Source organism: Colobus angolensis, unplaced genomic scaffold (genome assembly GCF_000951035.1).
Source record: "Colobus angolensis palliatus isolate OR3802 unplaced genomic scaffold, Cang.pa_1.0 Scaffold194, whole genome shotgun sequence".
Lineage (NCBI taxonomy): Eukaryota > Metazoa > Chordata > Mammalia > Primates > Cercopithecidae > Colobus > Colobus angolensis.
In genome coordinates, this window is record NW_012115088.1 from 4,172,830 (window position 1) to 4,195,503 (window position 22,674).

Consider the following 22,674-nt stretch of genomic DNA (forward strand, 5'->3'; position numbering starts at 1 on the left):
GAGATCACAACACTGTACTCTAACCTGGGCAACAGGGTGAGACTCCATCTCAAAAAAATAAAAAAGATAATTCAAGCAAAATCACAAATTTTTAAAAGTCTAGATCTAGTAAAGTCCCCAGAATACATTGGGTTCATGAACCCAAGTTCAAGAAACAAAAAGAATGGAGCCCTGAACTGTGTGCAAGGATGGAGAGTGCCTCAGAGACAAGGCAGAGGCAATGTTTGCCCTCAAAAAGCTTATAGTCTAGCAGATATTCAGCTTCTACATGAATATGACTATGCCACAATGGAGAAAGGGAAGATGACATTAGAACCACAAAGACAGTGTTGTGGAATTAAGACAGAGACTGTGAGTGAAATGGCACCTATTCTGGCCTTGATATATAAAGAAGCAAATAAAGGGAATTGCACAAGCAAAAATATAGAGGTGGGAACCAGAGAGCAAATAGAGGAAACATTAGCTGGAGAGAGGGACGATTAACAGAGAAATAGGAGATGGAACTGGAAAGGGCAGCATTTTGTCCAAACTCAAGGTAACTCTGAGGGCAAGCTAGCAGAGTACACTTGATGTACTCTGTACATCAGTCAGTGAGGGTTATCTGAGATTGCGAGAAGAGGGTGAAGTAACCAGAGCAGGTCCTTGGGAAGATCAACCAGTGGCAATCGGAGTGGAAAAACCCTCCAGCCTGGCTGGGAAAGTCAGTGAGACCATGAGCATCTGTGAGGGGTGGCAAGTTACCAGGGATGGTGGGAGGGATTTGAGCACTGTTTCCAAGGCAGACCCAATAGGGGGTGGCAACTGCCCAGTAAGGGGAATGCAGGAGCAGGTGGAAGCAGAGGAGACTCTGGAGGGCCAAGCATGGTTCATGGAGGGTGATTATGCCATTCAGAGGAATGGAATAAAGCTGAAAGGGAAAACCGGTAATTCCATTTTAGGCAATAGCATTAGGAAGCAAGTAAAACATTCAGATGGACGAATTCTACAGGTACAGGTGCTCCTTGACTTATGATGGGGTCACATCCCCATAAACCCATCATAAGTTGAAAATACGGTAGGTCAAAAATGCGTTTAATATACCGAACCTACCGAACACCAGAGCTTAGCTTAGCCCAGTCTAACTTAAATGTGCTCAGAACACTTATATTAGCCTACAGTTGGGCAAAATCATCGAACACAAAGCCAATAGGCTTGTAATAAATTCTGAATATCTCACAGGGTTGACTGAGTACTGTACTGAATGCATACCAATTTTACACCGCTGTAAATATGAAAATCTTCAATTGAACCATCAGCGGTCAGGGACCATCTGTAGTTGTATATCAAAGACAAAAGCAAGCTAAATAGCTATCCTATAGAGACACCAAAATTATGTACATTAAGTTTGAAATTCAGAATGTGTGTTTTCAGACCAATGTCAATAAAGTGCCCCAGTTCTAGAATTCGTTTCTATTATCCCAAGCCAGTCTTCCAGGAACTACTTTTTTTTTTTACCATGGATGTAAGCAAGGGCACCTATAAAATCTGTTTAAGGAAGCCAGGAAATGGCTTTGACATGGAAGGCGTCTGGCAACAGCTTTATAACATCAGAAAAACTAACACTTGCCTACATATGTGTATGTATGTAGAGGGGTGTGTGTGTGTACACACACATATATACATACACGCACACATGCATATACCTATACAGATATATATAAAATAAAGTTTTCTCTGGCCCTTTCTACTGGAAGGGAAAGCTATGTGTGTGGCTAGAGTGACCAAACATTTAAGTTCACCCAGAATCGTGCTTGTTTATACCAGATTTTCTGTAATTACAATTACAAATAGCATCCTCTTTCTCTCTCAAAAGTATTCCAATACATTTATGACTACCATTTGGCTAGTTTGTAATGTATTTTTCACTTCAAGAATGAACCCATATCGTTCCTGGAATCCCAGCTTCTTCTTTTCTTCCCGTACCCCTCTCCTGTTATCATCTTTTGCAGAAGACCAAATTTCTATTCACCTTCTCAGAAAAACCCAGTCAGCCCTGTGGCATAGTGGTCTTTCTTGGAAGTGACATGACAAAGTTATAAATGTGAAGGCCTTCCAGTGGCTTTTTTAGTGAACTATGTTGTCTTCATGACACATACACTTCTACTATACTATAATTCTATGAAAATTAGTAATCTATATAGTAACTTTATGTTGAGAGAATTTTCATTATCAATAATAGATGTATACACTCATAAAATACACGTAACATAAACACCCATTACATACTATACATGTGATATAAAACCTGATCATATCCCATAAAAATGGAGTTTACCATGGTTCCCTGGTTTGGAAAATTTGTACTCTCTGGATATGTAAAAACAAAAACAAGCTTTTCAATAGTGCTTTCATAATTCACAATTCTCAAATAGTAAGAAAACGTATCACAAAGACTGAACTTTCAGTTCTCCAACACTTGCCCGGTGGTTGCATTCCAAATCTCACGCTACTTCTCTGATTGTTTCATCAACTTAACAAAAGGGCATAGCCTGATTTTACTGCAGTAGGACCATAAGAAATAAATGCACCCAGAGTGCTGTGATCATTATGATGCTTTCATTGAGCTGTAATCCATGGACTTGGATACTACTTCTATTTATTTTTTAAAAATGTGTTTATGTCACTTTGCCAAAGGATTGGAGTATTACACTAATGTCATTTTGGCATTCACTATTACCTAGGCCAACTTTTGTTTTACCATCTCTTTTACAAGTCATAATTTTATACTTATCCATTTATTTAGGATTAATCATTTTACATGAAAAAAAATAATTCTTTTTTCCCACTGCAGCCTTTTTTGGAAAATACCTCAATGAATATAATGGCAGCTACATCCCCCCTGGGTGGCGAGAATGGCTTGGATTAATCAAGAATTCTCGCTTCTATAATTACACTGTTTGTCGCAATGGCATCAAAGAAAAGCATGGATTTGATTATGCAAAGGTAATTTTCAGGCACTTTTACACTGCATCATTTACTTTGTGCATAGTGGGGAAAAGCCATTTTCAGTGAGTTAAACTATCCACAAGATTGGCTTTCTATGTTCTCACAATGTTAGCATGAGAAATGTTAAGGTAATTTTAAACTCTAGGCAAGGAAAAGACTCTCAAGGAGCGCTGCCTTTGTATAGTGATTTCCCTCGTTAGGATGAAAGGCAATCAGGCTTTGATGAAAGTATCATCGAGGAAATCAGAATTCTCTGCTCTGTCTTGTGATAATTTTTGTCCCCCCAGCTGCCCTGGACCCAACCAGGGACTTGTCCACATAATCAAATGTTCATCTTGTACTGTTTCACTTTTCACTGGGACAAAAGTATATTTTGTCTGTGGCTTCAGATTTAGGCACAAGCATAAGAGCAAATAAATATGATAATTAAAGGTTGAAAAACCACATTCCCTGTTTTTACTCCCGTTCTGACCAAGCTTATATGTGACAAGGACACCTGCCCTATCACAGCAAGCGTCCACAAAAGTCTCTAATGCTATCAATTCTAGGATTTTCAAATCAGTTCAGACAAACCGAAATCAATGTCCCATGGTTCTTTGACAAATGGGTTCTAGTTTTGACTTAAAAATTCACAAAGACTTTGTGATAGCTGACTTAAGTTTAAATTTTTTTCAAATCATAAGAATGAAGGGGAAAATATCTTTGAATTTAGCCTGCTAATTTGCCTAAAATATCCCCTTCCCTTCCAGCCATACCCATCTCTTCTTCATTTATATAGAAGAAGCTGAGAATCTGCTCTATCTAGCAACCTCTCCCAACAGGCTAGATCACTTGGTAGAAATCGGAAGGAGAGAACTTGATTTAATGTTGGCATATTGCTGTCTTTTTGCTTGGCCTGATTTGAGCACAAGGGACTTGGTGGGAGATAAGATGTTAAGTCCAGCTCCTTCATACCCTTCAGAAAACAATGAGTGCAAATGAATTTATAAACATTGCTAATAGGCTTCCAAACTCATGAAAGTTAAAAGTTAGCATAGACCTTGGAGGCAAATTTGAGCAATATCCTTATTTGCAAAAATGAGAAAAAAGCATTCTAGAGTGACTCAACCACTCATCCTAGTTCATATCCCCGGCTGTGGATACAATCATTGCATGCAAATGGTGCAGACCATGTGCACTAATTGTCACTGCTCTCCTTTGCTGTCTGTGGGGATGCTTTTCATGCTCCTTGTTCAAGTTATTAACCTTTCTTTCCCTGTTGTCCTAAAGAGAGCAAAGTAATCAAGATTCTCTCCAAATACTAAATCAGCGTAACTTGTTCATTATCACAGTTGATTAAGTGCCAAAGACAACTGGGTCTGAAAAGAATATATATCTTTTTTCAGTGAGGAAAAGAATGAAACAGACACCCCTTTGGAAGAGGAAGGAGATAGCCTGTAGACTTGCCCTAACAATGACATGTGACACACACCATCCCTCTGATACTGCTTTTGCAGCTGTTCTGGTCCTTAAATCCACAACATGTGATTAGCCATGCCTGGGAGCCTTCAACATTTGCAAATATTGCCTAAACACTTTCTGAATAAAGTTTATACTGGAGCTCCAAGCCAATGACACACACTTAAAAGAAGCAGGTGGTTTCAGTTTTCATCTTTTCTTTCCTTTTCACTCCATTTCCTCCCTCCCTCTTACAGACCTGCATTAGCCCCCCTGACTGTGGGTTAAGTCATTTTATTAGCAAGTCAGACTCTAATCCCAGCAGCTGTATTGCTTTAGTTGTGCAATTAACACAGTATAATCTGCAGGAAATCAACTGCTCCCTATTCAAGTGTTTCAAGTAAATTAACTGATCAAATGTTACAGTTTTTCCCTGTGCTCCCGGATTTTGGCCATGGCTTTGATTAGTGATTATTGTAATTCCCACAGGTGGATTTTTCATGTGAAGAAAATACATTTTCTTGTGTTTGCGTATTTGTGTGCGTGTGTGTATGCATGTGTGTGTGTTCTGCAACTGTAAATTTGAAGTGGGCATGGGTGTTTCCTGCCCTTAAAGTCATTAAATTTTTTGCCAAGGAATTACATCGATGAAACCTGAGACTGAAATATGTATCTGGTGTTTCCTGTGCTCTAGTGCTTTTCTTGCCAGATTTATCATTATCTTGGGCAAACACGACTTGACTTTTTTCCCCCCCATTGCTAAGTTGTGTATTACTTAAAATCCATTTTTCACACGTTACCAAGCTAGCAACCCTGGAAAACAACTGGCAGCTGATTTTCTCTATTATCGAAGATGTTGGGCTGCCTTGGGAGGTGCAGCTTTCCTTCCTGCTGTAGACCTTACCACTTCGTGCAGTGAATTGCTTCTGGGGAAAGCAGTTATTCAAATGTGATCTGATGAATGTCACCTCTTGTAATTTTTGTTTTGTGTCAAATGTATGTTTCAGGACTACTTCACAGACTTAATCACTAACGAGAGCATTAATTACTTCAAAATGTCTAAGAGAATGTATCCCCATAGGCCCGTAATGATGGTGATCAGCCACGCTGCGCCCCATGGCCCCGAGGACTCGGCCCCACAGTTTTCTAAACTGTACCCCAATGCTTCCCAACACATGTAAGTAATAAACTCAACCTGCGACCTGCTGAACATGCCTTTTCCTTTTCTCCTCGCCCCACTCCTCCCCTTTACCCTGTTTCCTTCCACCCTGTGTATCCACAAGGCTTCCTTCATGAAAGGATAACTTAAGTGCAGACCATGAAACAGGCAGAGCCGCTGAGCCTGAAAGAAAGTGCCTTATCTGGGTGGTTTGAGGAGGAATCACATTTCCAGCATTTACAAGTAGCTAAATAGAAAGGAAGAGACGCACATACAGTGAATGGGGGCAAGTTTTACAAGAGTTTCCTTTCATTGTCTTAAATAACATTCGTGTGTCTGATCTAATAATAATGATGATCAAATAGTATGCTTTTCATAGCTGCACAGTGGGGACCCCTGGTCTGGTTATAGAAACATGGGTTTATTTTCCAGGCGAATACTGTAGCAGCTTTGCTGCAGATGTGCAATTAGAATTCCTGCAGAAGGCAGCTTAAGTGTCTTGCCCAAGAGGGCTTCTCAGGTCACAGCTTTAAAATAACCTGATTTTTTTTAAAAGAGGCAAGAATCTTGGAGATGGGGGAGGTGGAAGGCACAAGGGAGAGGGCTGATGGCATGAGGGGATGAGACAGAACAGAGAGCTGTCGTGTGCCACAATTCTCACCAGACAAAGGTGGAAAAATCTGGATGCTCTGGCAGCAAAGAACATGATTTCGTTGTTCACTCAGTTGACACCATTTCTTCCCAAGCTCTGCCATCAATATTCACTCTACCACACAGAGCAGTGGAGTTGGCTCTGCGTCTGCTGAAAGCCTGACCATTAGGGAGACAGGGAACAGAAAATTGGTATCTGTTTCCTATATTGTGAAACCTCCAAAATTGGTTCTTAATCTATTTGTACTTAAATATCATCTCTTTTCATCCACACTGGTTATTAGCCAAGATTCCAGGCAGAAAGAACCTTATGAAAGTAGATGGGTAAATACTGCAGGCTCTCTAGTTGCTGGTCACTATACATCCCTAGAGAAGTTTTTATAAAATGTTCTTTTTTTTTTTTTTTTTTTTTTTTTTTAGACAGAGTCTCGCTCTGTCACCCAGGCTGGAGTGCAGTAGTGCAATCTCGGCTCACTGCAACCTCCGCCTCCTGGGTTCAAACAATTCTCCCACCTAAGGCTTCTGAGGAGCTGGGACTACAGGCGTACATCACCACACCTGGCTAAATTTTTGTATTTTTAGTAGAGATGCAGTTCCACCATGTTGGCTAGGCTGGTCTCAAACTTCCTTGACCTCAAATGATCCACCCACCTCGGCCTCCCAAAGTGCTGGGATTACAGGCATGAGCCACTGCGCCCAGCCTCATAAAATATTTTTATTTGTACCTCATTATAACTAATTGATTTATGACTCTTGGTCAGTGGTACACAGATCATCTCTACATCACGTGACTTAGACTAGAAAGAAGGAGGCCAGAGCTGACTCAGGACAAGAACTAACAATATGAAGCCAGGGTGGGTAACCTACTGAGCATGCCCAGGAACTCAGAGGATGGAAGTGTTTTTTTGTTTGTTTGGCTTTGGTTTTTTGTTTTCTGAGACAGTTTCGCTCTGTCGCCCAGGCTGGAGTTCAGTGGTGCGATCTCGGCTCACTGCAAGCTCCGCCTCCCAGATTCACGCCATTCTCCTGCCTCAGCCTCCCACGTAGCTGGGACTACAGGCACATGCCACCACGCCTGGCTAATTTTTTGTATTTTTAGTAGAGACGGGGTTTCACTGTGTTAGCCACATGGAAGTGTTTTAATGCACAAAATATCATCAACAAATCGTGAAGGTTGCCCCAGCACCTGGGAATATAGCTGGGATAAGCCGTTATGTTTTGGAGTCTACTCCATGGGTGGATATTTAAGCTTCTGAAGATCTTCCGCTATATATAACTCTGCAACTAATTCATGAATGAAGCCCATGTGTGACAAGTGGCTCTCCATTATAGCTCACTTACAAATTTAGTAGCCCACTGATTCAATGAAAGGAAAAAGTCCTGCAGGCTTTTTCAATACCCCAGAACCCCTCTGTTCCCATTTCTGTTGAATCAGAAATCACTTTACCTTTCTTTATTGCATTAGCAGAAACCCAGCCTAAGGTGACTTCCTATAACTGTAAACTTTACAGATGTTCCCCTAAGCTGGAGGAGAAGGGGTTGACAAAACAGAGTGTTTTATGGCTCCTTAAAAGTCAGCCTGCCTTTGAAGCTTTGAGGCAAGGTCCTAAGCCTGCAGGAAAATCAGCCTCAGGTCAAGAGGTTCTGAGAGCTCAGTTGCATGGATTCAATATTGCATGAGGGGAGGGGTCTGCAGAGTTCTCAGGGTCTCAGCGATAGCTTTTTGAAAAGCATCTCTGATTCCAGTAATTAAAAATTCTATTTCATTCCACAAATATTCATCAGTGCCATATGTGACACTATGCAGTCCAGCAGGGATACAGATAAGCATGAGGAAGACATAGTTGCTGACATTTAAGGACTGATAAGCTAAGACAGGGGTTGGCACACTGGTACCCACAGTCCAAACCTAGCTTGCCACCAGTTTTTGTTAATAAAATGTTATTGGCACACAGTCATGCTCGTTCATTTATATATTGTCTGTGGCTGCTTTCACAATACAACAACCAAGTTGAGTAGTTGTGTCGGATACCATACAGCCTGAAATACTATCTCAGCCTTGATAAAGTGACTTTGCCCCAACCTCTGCTCTAGGGGCAGGATGGGCAAGTGTCCCAATGGCGATATCACCAATAGGGCTGGAAGTGACAAGCACAGAGCAGACATTGGCAGGGCTGCGGAGTGGGGAGGGAGAAGCATTCATATCTTCAAGGGAAACCAGGAAAACTTCATGGACCAAGGCTTTCAAAGTGGGCCTCAAGGATGGGTAAAATCTCTGCAGATGATTGTATAGAGATTGGGTTTCAGGAAGAGAATATGGCAAGGACATACGGTCGCTGTGTAAGGGATGCAATCTAAGATGTGCCCTAGAAAGTGGAGAATGGGCTACAAAGAGAGCAGCACTAAGGAACAATGCTGCAAAGGGAAACTGTTGCAGAATATTGAGGATGTCAGTGAGTTTGTATGTAACTGCAAAGCTCTGAGAGTCACTGGAGGTTGGGTAGTAACAAAATAGGAGGTGGCTCAGACATTTCCACGTGCAAATAGATTCAGTAGTTCAAATGAATCATCTATTGCCCTTATTTAGTGATTCTGTAAAGTAAAATCTACACAGGGCAGAGTGTGGCCTTAGAGGCTAACAACCCTGGCTTCCTGTCTCAGCTGCCCTCACTGAGTCTATGGGTGCTTTCTTTAATCTCTGGAAACCTCCACTGTCTCATCTGTAAAATGGAGATAATACTAGCACCTTGATGTGATGTCATGAAGAGAAATTAAGAGAGGCAACGTAGGTAAAGTCCCCACATAGAGCCTGGGACATAGAAGCCACTTCATAAGTGTCAATTCTTATTGATGCTTTCTATTAAGAAACTACCAACATTCTGTCATTCTTGACCTACAAAAGGGCAATTTCATATGGTTCAACTTAAGGTTTAGGGGAAGCAGTGAGAGAAATGACAACTTGATGCTTGTCCATTGTGACATGACATACCTCTAGACAAGCTAAGACTCACATTGTGATGAGCCTCTCACACCTGCCCATTCCAATGCAATAGACAGGATAAGGACCAATCTGGACTGTGTTATCTTTTCCAGGTGCAAGTATGTGCCATGGGTAAGTGCCAGTTTGGAGAACTCCCTTAGCCACAGGAAATGAAAATTCATGTGGTTGGTTGAGGGATTCAGCTTCTCTTTGCTGCTAATCCTTGGGTTTTATGCACCTAGATTGTGGTCTCCTGCATACCCTGAAAGCCTTGAATTCCTGGCATCTTTGCTGTAAAGGTCTCCCTGGTTGCTGCTGGAGGAAGGGGCTGGAAGGAGTGAGCATGTGCACAGGTTCAGAGTTCAGTCTTCAGACAAAAGGAGTGAGACAAATTGAAGACAAGCTGCCGATGGTAGTGCATGGAGCTACTCAATGACCAGCTTCCTTAGCGAAAACATTAGCAACACATTCAGGCAAAGGGATGCAAGAAGTTAAGTACTTTGCGGAAATATTTGGCAGGCCTTGTGAACACCGCGCAAGAAACTGTAGGTTCTCCCCAGCTGCAGGGATGCAAGTAACGTGAACACTTTTCTTTTGGTCTTCTTCCTTGGTGGTCAGGCATCATCCGGATCGCTTTCATCTGGCATCAGGTTATAACTACCTGATCCTCTCAGAACTGGGGCGAATGTATCATCTTTCCAAGGTGTTTGCTGTTCCCAACAAAGAGAGGAAGCCAGTTCGCTATTGTCCTGTTAGCTTTACAAATTGATGGTAGAGCTTATGCTTACCAAGGAAGAGTGAAAGGGGATTATCGACCACTTGTTGACAGGGAAAATAGTTTAATCAGACTACATTAACAGTAACTCGGCTACTCATGGCTGCTGAGAAATCTGAGGAAGCCTCCATCATAAAAACACACATAATAATGCTATTATTAGAAAGCCCTGCATCTGGCTGAGACTCTACTATACTTTTCAGTAACTTACTTCCCCAGAATCTCCATAGGGATGCGATTCCTTCACCCCTGCTTTAATGTACTTCTCTCCCCTAGCCTCAGTGATGTCATGATACACGCCTGTGGACAAAAGCTGTGACAGGCAAGGAGAGGCCACTTATCTCCCTGGTGATTCTATAGGAAACTAAGGGACCTCCTTATCACCCTTCTATGAACTATGCCCCTGTCAACTTTGAAAACTTGTTGTTGTTGTTATTCCAATTTTTTTTTTTTTTTTTTTTGAGATGGAGTTTCACTCTTGTTGCCTAGGCTGGAGTGCAATGGCACGATCTCAGCTCACCACAACCTCTGTCTCTTGGGTTCAAACCATTCTCCTGCCTCAGCCTCCCGAGGAGCTGGAATCACAGGCATGCACCACCACGCTGGGCTAATTTTGTATTTTTAGTAGAAACAGGTTTTCTCCATGTTGGTCAGGCTGGTCTTGAACTCTCGGCCTCAGGTGATCCGCCCACCTCGGCTTCCCAAAGTGCTGGGATTACAGGCATGAGCCAGCACACCTGGCCTGTTATTCCAATTTAACAGTTCTTTCTTCCCATACATGTAAATGTGTGTGACTGTGTGTGTGTGCATATACACACACACACACAAATACACAAGTTCAAGTGAAATCTAAACTCTTGGTAGAACAGTCCGTGTGCACTAATTTGCAAGAGTTGTTATGAAGATAGAGCTTTTGAATAAACATAGATGTCAAAGGGAAAACTCCCTCTGTGTAAGCCACAGGACAAAGGTTTTGAAACACCTTTGTTATCTAAAGCTGGAAAGAAATGTCTTGCCTTAAAAGAATTTGCACATTCATACCTCTTTCCACAAATACATGAAAGGACGTGCTTTTGGAGACGAGAAAAGTTTAAATTCTACAAAAAAAAAAAAAAAATGTGATTTGGGCAGACCTCATTGCTCCCTTTTCTCTGTTTCTAGCTCGTTCTTCTCTGGGTGAATCATTTACTAATTATACTGTCAGCATTGGTGTTGCTTGTTTACTGAGATCCCTGAAGTCGAGTTGCACAACTCCAGGGGGCATTCAAATAACATATCAGGTGAATGATGCCCTGGAATTTTGCAGGTAGCTTTGTTCTGAAGACAGGGACAAAAATGCTTCATCTCTTTACCTCCCAGTGCCTGGTGAACACGCCTTCGGACAAAGTAGTTGCACAATTCATTGTTGCTTAGCAAATGAACAAACATGTTCACCTCACTAAATAGCTGACATGAAAACATTTTTAAAATAGTATCAAAATGTTTAAACAATCGGTTTCATGAATTTAAAAGACACCCAGAGATAATATAATTCCACAGTTTTTTAGATTAAAAAACAAAGACCCAAAGTCTATGTTTTTTAAATGAAGGCCCAGATGGTTTTGTGAAGGTCACATGAGTATTTAGGGACAAAACTAGAGCTGAAACTCAATTCTCTTGGCCCCAGGTGATCTTCTCACTCCACCAGACTTACTCAGTTCACATCGCAGTCACAATTCAGATTAGAGCTATAAACAATTCCATGCATCTGCACAATTCTAACTGATATTTATAGCTTCATTAAAAGACTCTGAATTATTTTTCCTATATACCTCTAAGAAAGATCGTTTGGTATTATCCTGCATATGTTCAAATGTTACATATCTACAGATATTTGAACTCAGGTGGGGAATATCTCCACAAAGTCAATTAAGTAAGTTCAGTTTTAGTGAAAACTGAGATGGTGCAGCTTGAGAGATTAAGTATAGAATTTCCAATTTAATGCTTTGAATGTATGCCTTACATCTGTATCACTGGCTTATTCTGGGAATTGAAGTCTTATTTCACTTCTCAGAGAAGGACGGTTCTGCTACCAGTGACCTTTAAGGGTTAGATCATTAGGGCTTTTTGTTTGTTTGTTTGAGACTAAATAAATGAAGAAAACACATGTTCAGATACAAAACACTAGAAATATATTCATTTTCACAGGAGTGACACCAAAGGCCATCAGCATTAAAAATGAACTCCTAAGTTCTTTGCCATTCCCCAAATCTGCCAATATTGTAGATTTAATATACAAAACATGCATCTCTTGAAACTCTTTCTTTGCTGGCAAGAATAATTCTCCTAAAATACTCACCTGTCAAAAAAAAAAGGTAACATTATTGATTTTCAGAATTCTTATTTCTGTCATGTCAATAAGCAATACCAGAAAGAAAATCAAACAGCCAGGAGAATTGGCATGATGGTGAAGGTTGAGCTTACAAGTACAGTGGACTCAAGTATCCATGATCCAGCATACTGAGCAATAAATCCAAATGAGGAGTGACTACAGGAAGACAATATGCAGGGAGGCCTTGCTGGGAAAAGTTAAACTTTTATGTATGGGAAGAGTCTATGGAGGATTACAGGGATGTTTTCTTGGGGCGATAAGGTCTGGAGTGTGCAGTACTGGGTGAAGCCCTTATCTAACAGACAACAGAAAGGTCTTCCCAGGTTAGGCATGTGTGACTCTACCTCCAACACAGAATTTTTTTTTAAGAAAGCAGTGGAAATTTGAAAATGATAGTCTGGTCTTTAGTCCTCTCAATTTTAAAGCAAATAACCAGTATTGTGTTATCTACCTTTTCATGGATGCAGCCAGTGTGCCTAGAAGAGCCAGGCTTTATTCTGTATTTGCAACAAAAGTAGACCCATCAACTGATGGGAAGGTACCTGATGGGAATGCAGAAGCAGGTGGTATTTTAAATCAGGATGAAGACTAAGATTTTAGGACTTACTTTTGATAGGAAGAAATGGATATATCAATTTTCCTTTCAATGAGTGAGATTTTTGAGGCACTTTGTGGGGCTTCTGGTTCAAGACTGTGGCCCGTATGGTGTTGCAGGAGGGGCACTGATGGAGAGCTATCCCGGTGCATTATTTCTGAGCCACCTCTGTGTATTTTACTTCCTCATTTATAACATGGGACTAATGTGCCCTGCTGAGTCCTCACAGTTGCTGCAACAATCAAATGAGCTATTAAGGGATAAGCTCTTTTCCAGCTACCTATGAGAATGGGTGTGATATCGTCCCAGAATTTGCTCTCTAGAGTCACAGAGATCTCCTAACCCTCACAAGAACTCTTTAAAGTTGTTATCCCCATTATATAGATGAGAAAACTGAGACTTAGACAAAAGGTTGTCCAGGATCACATACTATTAAGGAACAGAGCTGGGATGAATATTTGAGTATAATTCCAAAACATTCTGGAATAACTCAATATGTGGTTTTCCATTTCTCCCAAAAACAGTTACCTGCTTTTTTCAGTGGCTTGTGTTCCAGCCGACAGCTCCAGACCCTATTTGAATAATTTGAAGGCAATCCTTAGTTAGGGAAGCAAGCTTTAATTATCACTGGGGAACAGAAGGCCGCATCTTCGAGGAATTTGGCAGACCTCAGCAGGGGGCAACCACAGGCCTTTGGCAAAAGATCACTTTTCAACAACATTGTCAATTCCAGTGACCCCCGACCTTCCACCTGCAGGTCCCTGAACAGCTGCTGTTCTGTGGGAAGCAGTGGCAGTCTGTCTTCCTTTAAAAGGCACGTGTACACTCTGTCCCTGCTGCCTGCTGAGATCCCACCTGGGACCTCATCCCCAGAGCTGGGGGTCATCTCCCATATCGAGAAATTAAGAAAAACAAGCGGGGCGGGCAGGGGAGGACAGCTTTGACATCAGTCCTTGAACTTTCCCTTTTAATATAAGCCAGATTTAATATATGTCATTCTGTAAATCCGGGAGTCCAATTTGAGGCTTGTAATTTGCTGCAAGCTTCCCTGTTCCTCCAAGTAGGGTGGAGCTATGCCAAGCACATCAAGGTAACTGGTGGAAGATATAATTTGCCCACTGTGAGCCTGCGTTTCAGTTCCCTATTGTAATTTTTATTTGTGTTGAGGTTTTGTGGTTTTAAAAAAGTCAACTAGATTTATTTTTAAATTAACCTAACCCAACATCAAAGGCAATAAGCAGAGGATGTTTAAGTATTATAAAGAAACCCTGTGTAATCTGTTATAGCTGTATTCTTTTTCAGGGCACGTATCAGTAAATGGTTAGGGGCCTTTCACAACCAACGTTCTATATTTCTCTGACCTCGAACTACCCCCATGGGCGAAAAACCCTTTTTGAGGGAATTTAGAAGCCCCTGTCTCCTCCTCCTCAACCTCTTAATCTAATCCTGTTTGTAACGCAACATGCTGCATGAAGAATAAGAGACATGGGCTTAAGTCCCTCCCCACTTCCCTTATGACTGTGGTTTACTTTTAGATATGAAGAACTCTTTCAGGCCAAAAAAAAAAAAAAAATGGGACCATTTGGTTCATGAATCATTTGCTTTGGTAGGCAGGAGAAAGTTTATATTGAAAGTTTATCCTAAGATTGACAGGTCATACCTGAAGAGTTTGTTTTGGAATACTACGGATTTTTTCCAACCCAGATAATTACGTGGGAGTTGCTTGTTTATTGGCTCATGGAGGAAATTCATATGCCTCTGTTCTAGGCATTTTAAGTGCTATGTATATATGGTAATTGTTCCTCAAAACAGCTTTGGGTTTTGTTTTTTGTTTTTTGTTGGTGGTGGTGGTGGTTTTTTGAGATAGAGTCTCCCTCTGTCACCCAGACTGGAGTGTAATGGCACGATCTGGGCTCACTGCACTCTCCACCTCTCCGGTTCAAGAGATTCTCCTGCCTCAGCCTCCTGAGTAGCTGGGATTACAGGCGCCTGCCACCATGCCCGGCTAATTTTTGTAGAGACGGGGTTTAGCCATGTTGGTCAGGCTAATCTTGAACTCCCGACCTCAGGTGATTCACCCGCCTGGGCCTTCCAAAATGCTGGGATTAAGGCATGAGCCACCACGCCTGGCCCAAAACAGCTGTTTAAGAAAAGTGCTATTAACCCATTTATAGATGAGCACATTTGAGCCACACCCTCTTTTCCACTCTAAATCTTGTCTCTTTCTTTAAACATGAGTTACTTACACTTCTGAGCATAACTGAGACACTTTTAGAGACAGTGTCTTCTGAGCTCAATGTTATATTATTTGTGCTGCTATGCTTCTACTGGGTAACCAGCACCCATCCTGGTCACCAGGGTAACTTTGTCAACCAAGAAGGCCAGGGATCCCAAACCAGCATTTTCTACTATCAAAAGAGAGGTTCTGCAAATCCACCAGCAGAAGAGCATGTATAATAGCAGGTGGCATTTATATGACCCAGTGTTCAAGGCAGTGTCCCAGCGTATCACCATGAATCTCAGAAACTCCAGGCTTTCCCCATGGGAAACCCACACCACCACAGAACCAAGGGAGGGCTCGGTCAAGACTCCTGAAATCAATAAGCTCCCAGTGACTGATTCTTTCCCTAGTTTTATAATACAAATAATGGCATGGGATCACATTCAGCTGTCATTATCCACAACATTTCACTGATGGGATCCTCCTCAAACAGAGACAGGGAATCAGATTTCTCGGTCACATAAACTGTTGCTCATTCTGTGAGGCTGCCTATTTGTAAAGTTGTGGTTCATATTAAAAGCAATCTCAGATGTAGGAAGCACCCCTCACTTCCCTTCTCATTCATTTTGTTAAAGCAAATGGGCTTTGGAATTCAGTTCTGTTTCTACCACTTACTAATGTTGTTAATTTGGAGGAGTTCCTTAACTTTGCCAAGCCTTGATTTTCTCAGCTGTAGAAGGGGAATAATAAACCTATTTTACAGAACAGCTGAGACTATTAGGTGAGTTAATGTGTATAAAACGGTTTGCACGATACCCAACAAATGTTAAACTCTCACTCAGTTTTTAATATTAACCTCTATGTGCTTAATAACATTGAAGAAGAAGATTCAAATGGATTATAGTCCATTAAAGAGTTCAAATATAAACAGATAATTCTCGGGGTGAGAATTGCCATAGCATAGATATGTTGTGTGCCCATGCCAGAGCATGAGGTGGCAGCATCTAATGGTGGAGGGAGTTGGGTGAGACATCAAGAGAAGGTGACATATTTTTTTCAGTACCCAGTGGAAGACATGGGATACCGCGTGGATCTCTGTGGTAGATTAAATATAGACTCGAACTAACCTGTTCTGGAACAATAGGACCATTTCCTTGTGGCTTACAGAAATTATTCCCTGCACCTATATTGATTTGTTTATTAAATGAATAGCTTTATTGGTAAACATGTATATTGCAGAAGTAGACTTGGTTATCATTCCCACAAGTCCAGTTAAAGTAATGGTATCTATATACAAAACTCATAAAGACTAGATAAGTAAGTAATCAATAAAATACTCTTCTCAAGTATTCAAGAGAAGAAATGTGTTGAAATGATGATTCATCATTCCGCATATTTGTGACTACATTTAATAGCCTCATTAGCAATAAAATTTTTATGAGTTAACATCACGTGAGAATATTCCCTTGTACCTTACTGAGATTTTATCTGCAGATTTGTAATAAAACCATCATCATTTGATATGTTTCTTACACATTTTATTCAGTGAACCCAAATGAACTTCTAATTACACGTTTAGCTGCCAGTCACGGTTTTATATGTTTGAATATATATACCTTCAGAGGATATTTGCTGTTTGGGGTGGTGAAGACTTCATCTTCTTATACATGCAAACAGAAGATAGTTGGAAGAGGAAGATGTTTTAGCAGTGTCTCAATTATCTCTCCATAATGATTATTTCACAACCTCGAGATATATTCCTGAAAGACTAAGTAAGAAATATATAGTAAGATTCCTTTCTGGATATTTGCAGAACTCCTAGTTATAACTATGCACCAAATATGGATAAACACTGGATTATGCAGTACACAGGACCAATGCTGCCCATCCACATGGAATTTACAAACATTCTACAGCGCAAAAGGCTCCAGACTTTGATGTCAGTGGATGATTCTGTGGAGAGGGTAAGCACATGAACCTACCTCAGTGATAGTTTTTGGCCCAGCTTCCTTGGTGTAGACTCATTCTTGCCAATCCTGTTTGGTTTTTTCCCCTTCATTTTCCAGCATCATGTTGAGAGAGAAAGAAAGAGAGAGAGTATGTGTTTAGTGGTTTAATCATCCCTCCCCTATCTTGTCCTTATTCCACCTACCTCTCCAGAGTTGGTTTCTTATGGAGCCAGTAAAAAATAGGAGAGAAAAATCAAATCAGCAGAGATCAAGGGCCACATCCTCAAAGACAATGAAGAATGATGGAGCTTGTGGTGAACTTGAACTTGGAGTTAAGGGCCCCATCTAAAGCAACAGCAATTACTCAGCTCCAGCTAAATTTTGCCATGTCGAAATGTGGATCGAGTGTCAGCAGGTCTTCTGACTTTTTTAAAGAAGCCAGAAACACAAAAATTTTATTTGAAATTTTCTGAACTTTGAAACATAGTATAAGCCAAACAAGATGTGCCTCAGGCTGGATTTAACTGGATCAGGCTCAGAAGCAGCCTGTTTTTAACCCTTGGTAATTGGATATGCGATGATAACTTTAACAATGGGTTTTCAAAATACAGCCTATAAAGTTTGATGGTAGAGGTTGTTGTGTGGGGTGTTTTTGTTTTTGTTTTACCAAACAAGCAAACAAAAAGCCTGTAAGTAGAATGTGCTAGATCCCAAAAAGTTATGTTTCAACTTTACCACTGGACCTTTTCCCTCCCAGATTGTAAGCAAATAGAAAATATACATAATGTTATTAAAGCAACTCTTGCCTTTTAAAAATAACAGGAAAAAGATTTGAGGGCAATCATGGCAACATTATTGAGCATCATCTTACACCAGCACAATTGATTCTGACTTGTTCCTGTGCTGTATTTCAGCTGTATAACATGCTCGTGGAGACAGGGGAGCTGGAGAACACTTACATCATTTACACCGCCGACCATGGTTACCACATTGGACAGTTTGGACTGGTCAAGGGGAAATCCATGCCATATGACTTTGATATTCGTGTGCCTTTTTTTATTCGTGGTCCAAGTGTAGAACCAGGATCAATGTACGTATTTCTCTGTTTGCAACATTTAACTGTCGTACCTCATGTGTGTCTAAGATAATTCAATTACCAGTCTCAGTATCCGGTTTCCTTTCATCACAAACAAAAAAGGATGTGTGTAGGTTGGTTAATTTAGAAGATGAAAACCTTTTCCCCCCTGCCACATCTTAAATTAGCTGAAGTATACTACTTAAAGAGAAAGAAAAAATAACTGTATCAATGACTAATTCTCTCAAATTGACTGGAATCCATGTCTTTCTGGTCTGTGTGCACAGACAGGATGTGATCTTCTGGGACATCATGCTTCTTAATCGGAGATGTGCTGTCATTTAAAAAAAAAAAAAACAGATGCCATCCTTTTAGTGTTTAACTTTTAAAATTTTTTCCAAAAGAAATGTTTTTAAAAGATAAATTTTTAAAAGCTGGCTTTTCTTTTAAAGGAAAAAGAGCTGAAGGACTAGGCTGCTATTTCTGTCACTGTAGGCAGGTCACTGCATCTCTTTGCATCTCTGTTTTCCCATCATAAAATGGCCTTGCCAATCATCTCAGAATGTTTTGAATAAAATGGGATTGCATCCATGGAAGAATTATGGAAAGACTAAAAGAAAAAGTGGAAGTAGAATCCAGAAGCTGGAGTGGCTCTTAAAAGTCATCTAGCCTGGACCCCTGATGTAACAGTGAAGCTAGGCAGACAGCGTCAGTGCTCATCTCAGATCCCTGACTCTGGAAGTGCTGGCAGTGGGGCCCAGAGCCCAGATGTTCTGAATCTCCCCCATGTACCTCATGTGCTGCCACATCCCACTACATCCTGGAGAGAGGGCAACTGAAGTAAGAAGGGTTTCTTTGAAGAATGTTATTATGTCTCCTAAGATTATTAGAAACACCCTGGGAATTGTCAGACTGATATCTAGAAGGCTTTACGTTTCAAAGACTAGGTAGCATAGATTGAATTCAACTGTAAAAACTGTGCATCCTGTTTAAAAATATTGATTTTAAGGCCCTTGTTCAACTGGAGAGTTATGGACTATTGGATTTTAAACAAAAGTATGCTTGCTGCAAAAACCATGTATCAGGCTGCATCTTGCCTGGTGATGTGGTCAGAGCACAGGGGTGCAGGCATCTCTCCAGCCTGACCCTGGCAAGAGTCAGTTAATCTTGCTCAGTACCATTGCTGTGATCACACACCCACCCTTGCCATGCAACCACGCATGCCTAGGAGACCAGATGGGAGGGTGAGAAGAGTTGAAGGCCAACGAGTCACTGTTGTAGAAAAAGCAGCCCTAAGTACCACCTTCCCCTGGCATTGGATCTCAGCCATCACCGTGTGCCCCTTTACAGAGTCCCACAGATCGTTCTCAACATTGACTTGGCCCCCACTATCCTGGATATCGCTGGGCTCGACACACCTCCTGATGTGGACGGCAAGTCTGTCCTCAAACTTCTGGACCCAGAAAAGCCAGGTAACAGGTGCGTCACTGTTCCTCCTCTCAGCCAGCCCCAAACACACTGAGCTCCAGCTGGTGCCCAGAGCCAGCCAGCAGCTGAAGACATGGAGGCAGAATATACCTTGCCCACAAGGATCACCCCAAGTTGAGCATTCCTCAGCTGCTTGTGAATAGCATATTGATGGAGATGCAGACGTGGTCTGTGGGAAGTGAGAGGTGTTTCTTTAAATAAGCTGTTAGCACAGATCCATTTGGAAAAACGTCCAGATGCCAACAGTAAATATTATCATTTTGCTTTCAGGTTTCGAACAAACAAGAAGGCCAAAATTTGGCGTGATACATTCCTAGTGGAAAGAGGGTAATTATTGGTTCCTGGGGTGCTTCTGGGAACCAGTCCTAGCGGGCAGCTCTCCCTGCTGGGTATTTTTTTTTCTCCTTATTTTGTTTACTAAGCAGATTTTGTAAGCCTAGTCACAAGATTGAATGATTTGCTGCTTCTCCTGTGGTGGCCAATAGAGTAATTATTGCTGGATCAGAATTGTAAAGAATAACCCTCAAGTTGGTTAATTGGTACAAAAATACAGTTAGATAGAAGTGATAGTATTTGATAGTATAGTTTGGACATTATCATTAACAATAATTTATGGTATATTTTGAAATAACTACAAGTAAAGAATTATAATGTTCCCAACACAAGGAAAAGATAAATGAGATGATGAATATCTCAATTATCTTGATTTGATCATTACCCATTGTAGACTGGTATCAATATATCACACATACCCCCAAAATATGTATAATTATGATATATCAACTTTTTAAAATACCAAAACAGCAAGAGAATGATGACTCCACATCCCCCAAAAAGAATAAATTCTCATAAGACTGGACCAACGCCTTTATCATGGGTGTAGATTTACTGTTGCATTTCTCAGTGCTGGTTTCTAATCAGTCCAGTAGATTGAATTTCTCTACCATCCTCCCCATGTTCTTCTCTAAGCTGCCTCCAAGGCTTACCCAGCACCTTTCTTTCTACTTCCTACTTCTTTTCCTTGCATGCCTTTCCTAGTTTTAAATAGATAAATGTATGCCATTGTAATTATTTCCATCGCCACTTCTGGATTTCTCCCTTTTGATTCATTAATGCCCATTGCCTTGTTTTTCTCTGTACATAAATAAGGAAAGAGAAAACATTTGTATAATTTTTTTAACAAAAGGAACTTTGAGCATGTAAAATGAAACATGTATGCCCAAATTTTGAAATTAATGCTTTTGGGAAGAATGAATCTTTTCCTGACCTCTCATCTTCATCCTACCCAGCTTGTCATTTTCATAAAGGACCCATCAAATATTGAACTCCTGTAGACAGAGATTAACATCTATTTCTTGCTGTTTAAAGAATGTGGAGTTATGTGACAGAGAAAAAAAAAGGGGCAGGACTCAGGGACCGTAATTCAGATCACTTCTCACGTACGAAGCTTTTCCCTTTTTGTCGAAGCAAATTTCTACGTAAGAAGGAAGAATCCAGCAAGAATATCCAACAGTCAAATCACTTGCCCAAGTACGAGCGGGTCAAAGAACTGTGCCAGCAGGCCAGGTACCAGACAGCCTGTGAACAACCAGGGCAGGTGAGTGATACAGGCTTTCTTTACCACCACTCATGGGCTTCTCCATCTCTAATTTAGAAAGTTGTCCACATATGAAAAAATGTACATTTGTGTATAAATAAGCTTTTCCTAGTGGTCTTGAGGGCAAGCTCACTGAGACACCTCTCCATGGACAGAATTACGTAACTGGTTCAGGCTGGGCCTCCCCATTACTACTTGGGCTCCCTCCAGTAAAAAAGATCATTATCTCAGATAAAGTTCTATGCCAAAAGACACTGGTTTCCTCTGAGGAAATGATTCCTGTTATAGTCCCTGTTAACTAGTCACTGAAGAGTTGCCAAGAGGCTACTTAGTCAAAACACAGGTACATGCTGAGCCTCTGGGCAGTGCACCACCGCAAGAGACACGATGGGGCCTTCACCCTAGGCTAAAGTCAGATGTCCTCTTGCCCCCAGTGGAGGACAGAGCCTGTGACCAAGCTTGAGGAATGAGAAGAGAAACTATATTCTGTTTGTTTATTGTTCCTACTTCTGCTCACAAAGATTCTCGCATCATATATTTCATTAGAATAACTCTTCATTAGTAGAAATATTACTATAGACCCCAGGGCTACCCAGAATACCAGTTATTTTATCAGTAAGAATAAAAGAAATACGGTGTGATGAATTAAATTGCTCTTAAAGAAAGTAAGTACATATGAATTTAAACCAGTCTAAAAGCAATGATTTTAAATGCTCTTGATTGAAACGTATGATAGCAAAAAGAAAATGTTGTGTCATGATGAGAGGAACTGAACTTTGGCGCAAATCATTGCAGCTTAGAGCAAAATCAGAGGAAAGCAAAAAATACTAACACGTGGTGAGCATTTGTCTTATCTCAGGCATGGTACGCAGGATTTTGTAGCATTTACTCAATTTAATCCTCACATCTGTAGAGTGAGGTGGGCATTGGCATCCCCATTTTACACATGGGCGACTGGGATTCAAACAGGATTTGTCTGATTCAAAAACTCAGTTTACTTGCTGCCTTCCGAGGTAGGTTACAATAACCAGGTGAAGAGAAGTTCAAATCTTCTGCGAGTCTTTTTTTTAACTTAACTGACCTCTAGATATCCACACAATTCACTAACACCAGTTCAAGATGTCAGGCTCATGGAATGAGTAGGTAACGAAGTTATTACTGAAGTGGCCTCACTCATTATACGCTTATTTTATGGTATCTAACTTGTTGAATAGACATTCATAATAAACAACTTGATCCTTATACCCTGCATTTCCTCAGGCTTTCTTGTACACAGGATCCCTTTGAAATAGAAGAGGAAAGGGAGGGAGAGCCGTTGAAGGAAGGGCTAAAACTAAGCCTTCACTGCATTCTAGTATGTCTTAATTTTCAAGTGTTTAGTGGAGAAAAGC

General features: G+C 40.9%; 1 protein-coding gene across 3 annotated transcripts in view; it reads left to right on the plus strand.

The window, feature by feature from the left end:
- Window positions 1–22,674, plus strand: part of SULF1 (sulfatase 1) — a 196,784-nt gene that overhangs the window by 117,649 nt on the left and 56,461 nt on the right. For all 3 annotated transcript variants that reach the window (XM_011940921.1, XM_011940922.1, XM_011940920.1), the window contains 7 exons: window positions 2,831–2,982; window positions 5,430–5,599; window positions 16,988–17,138; window positions 18,038–18,213; window positions 19,549–19,677; window positions 19,957–20,013; window positions 21,154–21,283. In XM_011940921.1, the coding sequence (XP_011796311.1) occupies window positions 2,831–2,982; window positions 5,430–5,599; window positions 16,988–17,138; window positions 18,038–18,213; window positions 19,549–19,677; window positions 19,957–20,013; window positions 21,154–21,283 (965 nt within the window). The remainder of the gene's footprint in view (window positions 1–2,830; window positions 2,983–5,429; window positions 5,600–16,987; window positions 17,139–18,037; window positions 18,214–19,548; window positions 19,678–19,956; window positions 20,014–21,153; window positions 21,284–22,674) is intronic.